Source organism: Silene latifolia, chromosome Y, assembly GCF_048544455.1.
Source record: "Silene latifolia isolate original U9 population chromosome Y, ASM4854445v1, whole genome shotgun sequence".
Classification (NCBI taxonomy): domain Eukaryota; kingdom Viridiplantae; phylum Streptophyta; class Magnoliopsida; order Caryophyllales; family Caryophyllaceae; genus Silene; species Silene latifolia.
The window spans coordinates 395074953-395080601 of record NC_133538.1 but is presented as its reverse complement, the minus strand read 5'-3'; the positions used below and the strand labels follow the sequence as shown (position 1 = coordinate 395080601).

The window sequence follows — 5649 nt, the reverse complement described above, 5'->3', positions numbered from 1 at the left end:
TGTTGATGAATGTTGTAACTTCTATTATATAGTGTGTAACTTTATTCTTGTAAGGGTGTAACTTCAAGTAGTGTGTAACTTCAGTTGTATATCATGTGACTTCAGTTTTGTAAGGGTGAAACTTTAGTACTTTACGAGTGTAACTTTAATCTTGTAAAGTCATTTTGTATATACAAGTTTGAATATTACTAATTTAAACGTTTGTAATTTTAGCACAAGTTATGTAACTTTAGTGCTTCATGAGTGTAACTTTAGTGCTTTACGAGTATAACTTTAATTTTTCACGAGTGTAACTTTAATCTTTTAGGGTCGTTTTGTATATAAAATTTTGAATTTATTAATTTGAATTTTTGTAATTTTAGCACAAGTTTATGTAACTTTTTTGATTTACGAGTGTAACTTTAGTGTTTTGCGAGTGTAACTTTTATCCTTGACGGGTGTAACTTTAGTCCTTTGGTCATTTTGTATATGTAAAATTTGAATTTGTGTAACTTTATCACATGTCTATCTAATTTGAATTGTTGAAGGTGTAACTTTAATATGTGGCGTGTATAACTTTAACAAAGCAAGTGTGTAACTTTAGTTCGTTCCACCACCCTCGCCTCTTCATTCGGAATCCAATTAATTATATGAGTAAATTAATTAATTAAGTTCAAGTAAAAATAGTGTAACTTCAAGTGGGCATAGTGTAATTTCAAGCAAATGAGATAATTTCAAGCAAATAGGGTGGAACTTCCGAGTAATTAGCCGTACTCAAAATTTCAAAAACTAAAAGGTATTCAGAAATATTACCATTGCGTCGGGTTCGAAAAAATAACAAATATAGGATTTTATTTCGCCTTAATCGGAGTCCGTATGAAGATTTACGGAGTCTTTTACGAACCCGCTTTTATTTTACGCGGGTATGAAATTTCGTTATAATACTTTGATAATTGAAATATAGATGATAGTATATTAATTTAATAAATTAGTTGATAGGAAAGAGAAAGTAATTGATTAGAAAAATTGGTAATTGAAATTATGGGAGACAAAACATGAATTGCATGTTGGGTGAGTGTTTTTTTGTTTTAATCTCAACCATTCATCTTGTAAGATCAAATGGTAGAGACTATATATATATATATATATATATATATATATATATATATATATATATGTGTGTATATATATATATATGTGTATATATATATATATATGTGTGTATATATATATATGTGTGTATATATATATATATATATATATATGTGTATATATATATATATATATATATATATATATATATATATATATATATATATATATATATATATATATATATATATATAGAGGGGTTCAAATGAGTCCATCATAATATGGAAGTCCCTAAGTCCTAATGTTAGCCATTGGATGAGAGGAAATCAATGGATGAGATTATTAGGGGTTAGTTGGAAAAAAAAAGGAAAAAAAATAGTTAATGAAAAGAGTACACTTTTTATCATATCGATGTTGATTACCTTGCAATCATAAACACTGTTTAATCCTTCCTCCTTCCTTTTTTCCATAATATCACGTTCACTTAATACAAACTATTCTTCTTCCTCCTTATTTCCATCTTCATCCATTCTACTTGCTTAAACACAAAAAACGATTGGTAACTTACGTTCATTAAGAAATCCTTATTTTTCAATCTCAAGCGCGTTAATTTGCTTTTATCATGGCTGAAATGGAAATTGTACCAGTTGAGAATGGTAAGTTGCTCTCCTTTGTTCCTTGTTAGGTTACCAATTCATTATTTTTTTGTGTTTGCTCTATTTTTTTTTTATTGGTTTTTTTTTTTTGCTCTTATTTACAGTCATTGTAATCCTTTTTTGTTTTGCTTATGTTTTTTGCTGTGTGTTTTTTATTCTTCTTCCTCCTTATTTCCATCTTCATCCATTTCTACTTGCTTAAACTCTAATCGTCTTTGTTTTGTCATCTTGGTTTTTCGCTCTTATTTGCAGTCATTGATATCTTTTTTCTCTTTGCTCATGTTTTTGCTGCGTTTTTTTTTTTTCTACTTGCTTAAACTTATGCATGACATGAAGATTAACAATGTTAATGTGCAAGACATGAAGATTAACATGGAGGTGGATATCCTTCTAACTGAAAACTCTAAGCATCTGTTCTGGAACTTGAAGCAATGAAAACTTTAACTGAAAGCTTTAAGCTATCCTTCTACAATCAGTAACTTTAAGCATTGATTATGAAACGCTAAGCCTTCAAACTGAAAACTTTAATCATCTGTTGCGGAACTTTAAGTAATGAGTTTAGCACTTTAAATTTGGAATTTTAAGCAATCAGTTTAACACGTTAGTCAGTAATTTTATACTTGCTTCTGTCTTGTTAAAGGTGATGACTTACCAACAGCCCCAGTAACCGAGGAGGAATTGTGTCGTCAAGTGGAAGATATATTTACACCGTATGTCGGTATGCAATTTGGGGACATGGAGGAGGCTATCACTTTTTATAAGGTTTACGCGCTTGGTATTGGGTTTGATGTGCGTAAGTACACAACCAAGAAGTGGCGTGATGGCACTATAAAATCGAAGATTTTGGTGTGTAACCGTGAAGGTTTTACTAAGACAAATAAGGAGAGCATGTGTATAGAGGTTGATGGAGAAAAGCAGGAAAGAAAAGCTAATTTAAAGAGGGTGGGGTGCAAGGCTAGGATGAGGTTATTTTTGAAGAACAGCCTCTTAGTAGTAGATAGGTTTGACGCGGAACATAATCATGAGCTTGTATCTGTGCAAGATAGAGAATTTCAGAAGTTATCAAGAAATATTTCAAAGTATCATATGGGATTGATCGTCGCAAATTCAAGGGTGAGTGAACAGAAATTATTAAGTCGTGTAAATTATTTGAGTTTGGAGCTTTTATTTTTCCTAGATAAAGGTTTGAAATTGTGGTGTTCAAATAACAGGAAGTTACCATTGAAAAGAGGTTTCAGGATATATGTAAAAAATGTGGCTATTAATGGTATAAAATATGAAACTGGATATAAGAATTTTGTCTGTTGTCAAAGTGTTGAAACTAGTGAATTAAAGTTTGCATTAGAATGCTTGAAGTTTTCAATTTGGAATAGGGCATAACAGAGTAAAGAATTGATCAGTTGTAGTAACAGTTTGTTTGATTGTTTCTTTTTTTTTGTGGCAGCTGAATATAGGTCCAACAAGGACTTACAGAATGTGTAAGGAACTTGTTAAGGGGTTCGAGAATATTGGAGCTACTTTGAACGACTTCAAGAATTTTAAGAGAGACATTAAGTGTTTTATTCATGAAAGAGACGGACAACTTTTTATTGATCGTTTCAAGAGCTTGGCAGAGACTCAACCAGGTTTCTACTTCGACTATGACGTTGACGAAGATGGCAGTCTACGGAGGGCAATTTGGGCAGATAGTATTGCTAGGAGGAACTATGCTGCCTTTGGTGAAGCCGTTTCTTACGGTCCGACTTACTCTACCAACAAGTACTCGATGGTTTTCACCCCATTCACTGGGGTTGACAACCACAAACGGTCAGTAACCTTTTGTTGTGCAATTATTGCTAAGGAAAATCATGAATCATTCAAGTGGGTTTTTGAAAGGTTTCTCATTGCAATGGGGGTAAGGAACCGGAATATATAATAACAGATCAGGACCCGGGAATTATTAAATCTTTCCCACTTGTTTTTAAGACTGCAAGACATCGGTTTTGTATGTGGCATATTATGAATAAGGTGCCTATTAAGTATGGAAGTACAAGACACGATTACCAAGATTTCTTGAAGAAATTAAATACTGTTATATGGGACGAGGATCTTGAACCGGATGAGTTTGATGGTAAATGGTTGGAAACTATGGCCCAACATGATGTTGGTGACGTTGAGTGGTTTACTGAATGTTACTCTAAAAGAAGGCAGTGGGTGATGGCCCATTGTAAAGACTTGAAAATGGGTGCTATAATGCGGACTACTCAGAGGTCGGAGAGTGCGAATAGGTTTTTTAAGAGGTTTGAGCACAAATCTGGTACTTTGGTTGAGTTTCTGCTGCGTTTTGAAAGTGTTATGGAGCAACAGAGGCACAATCAGAAGAGACTTGACAACGAAAACCGGCAATCAAACCCTAAGTTGTCGAGTAAGATGGCATTAGAGAGTGATGCAGCTAGGGTTTACACACACAACATGTTTGAGGAGTTTCAACAGGAGCTGAAGTACTCCACTAATACATGTAGTTGCAAGGGTTTCATTGTATTGGATAACATAGAGGTGAGCACCGTGCAGGACTCGGAGAGGAATTGTAATTTTGAAGTTAAGTTCAACCCAGGTATGAAACTCGCTGTTTTTTTTTATTTGTTTTTTCCTGCAAATTAGGTCTGAATGTCATAAAGTTTTGCTTTGTCTATTACAACGTTTCATATAATCAAGTTAAAGTTACGAGATTCAGTAATGAATGATTACGTTTAAAAAGTTCCATGATGGCTGATTTAAAGTTTAGGGTAATTCTATTAAAGTTACCAACCGTCACAATAAAAGTTTAATTTCCAGTTTTTAATGGATGCCACAGGTACATTGCAGGCGAGCTGTAGTTGCAGACTATTTGAGCGAAAGGGACTCCTATGTAGTCATGTAATTTGGATCTACTGTGGAAATGGTGTTAAAAAATTGCCGGAATGTGGAGTTGCTAGAAGATGGACAAAGGATGCATATCGGGGAATTGAGTGCAGTTTTAATGGACCGGACTTTGTGGATGTGGATATCATAGACGCAAAATAACTTGAGATGACAAAATTGTGGTCGGAAGTTCACGAGACCATTGGAATTCTTGGTGGGAAGGAGAAGTAGGATATTCAGAACCTTACCAATTTAATAAGAGAGTTCAAGGAAAAGCTATGTCCGTCAAGTGAGAAATTGAGTAAAGAAGAAGAATTGGAAAAGCTACTTGGTTGTAAGGCAAGTAAGGAGATCACCATACTGCCACCTAAAATTTCGAAAAATAAGGGAAGTGGGAAAAGGATTGTATCCAGTAAGTCGAAAGCTATTGCAATTGCAAGTAAGCCGAAACGTATGTGCAAAAATTGCAAACAAATGGCACACCACGACAAGAGAAACTGCCCTAACCCGTTTGCAGAGCGTCCACCACCATTGGTAGAGTCAAGTGAAGAAGATGAGGAGGAAGAAGAAGAAGAGGAGGATGAAGAATAGGTTGTGTCAGACGATTAGATGTTTTTTGTTTCAAATAGCAAGCTATTTCTTTTTGTATGTTTTGCATTTTTAAGTTTACTGTAAAAACAATTGGATGTTTTTTGGTGTTAACTTTTGACAAGAGATGACCATGGATATGAAATAGAACTTTAGATGCTTGCTTATTAACGTTACAGTTGTTTTGGATCTTTTGGAAAATGTGAATTAAAGTTTCGTAATTAAAGTTTCGATAATTAGGCTTAAAATTTGAAACATGAGTTTTAAAGTTTCAAAAATGTAAGCTTGAAGTTTCAAGAATCGGTCTTAAAATTTCAAAAAGGAGTCTTAAAGTTTCAAAAAAGAGGATGACAGTTTGTGTTTCAAACTTAAAGTTTCAATTAGTTGGCTTAGAGTTTCACAAATGAGTTATAAAGTTCCAATAATGTAAGCTTGAAGTTGCAATGAGTTTTAA

The 5649-nt window shown here is 33.5% G+C and overlaps 1 protein-coding gene across 1 annotated transcript; it reads left to right on the top strand.

Moving 5' to 3' along the window:
* Positions 1 to 1693: 1693 nt before the first annotated feature.
* Positions 1694 to 5198, top strand: LOC141632119 (protein FAR1-RELATED SEQUENCE 5-like). Its single transcript, XM_074444696.1, has 6 exons — positions 1694 to 1727; positions 2368 to 2840; positions 3172 to 3621; positions 3735 to 4320; positions 4561 to 4745; positions 4839 to 5198. The coding sequence occupies exons 1-6, from the start codon at positions 1694 to 1696 to the stop codon at positions 5196 to 5198; spliced, it is 2088 nt and encodes a 695-aa protein (XP_074300797.1).
* The last annotated feature ends 451 nt before the right edge of the window (positions 5199 to 5649 follow it).

Bases quoted from the DNA above. Each gene is read 5' to 3' on its own strand.
- LOC141632119 (XM_074444696.1), top strand. From the start codon at position 1,694: ATGGCTGAAATGGAAATTGTACCAGTTGAGAATG. The intron at 3,622-3,734 runs GTAAGGAACCGG...ATTATGAATAAG, and splicing joins GGTTTCTCATTGCAATGGGG to GTGCCTATTAAGTATGGAAG. The intron at 4,321-4,560 runs GTATGAAACTCG...TGGATGCCACAG, and splicing joins TGAAGTTAAGTTCAACCCAG to GTACATTGCAGGCGAGCTGT.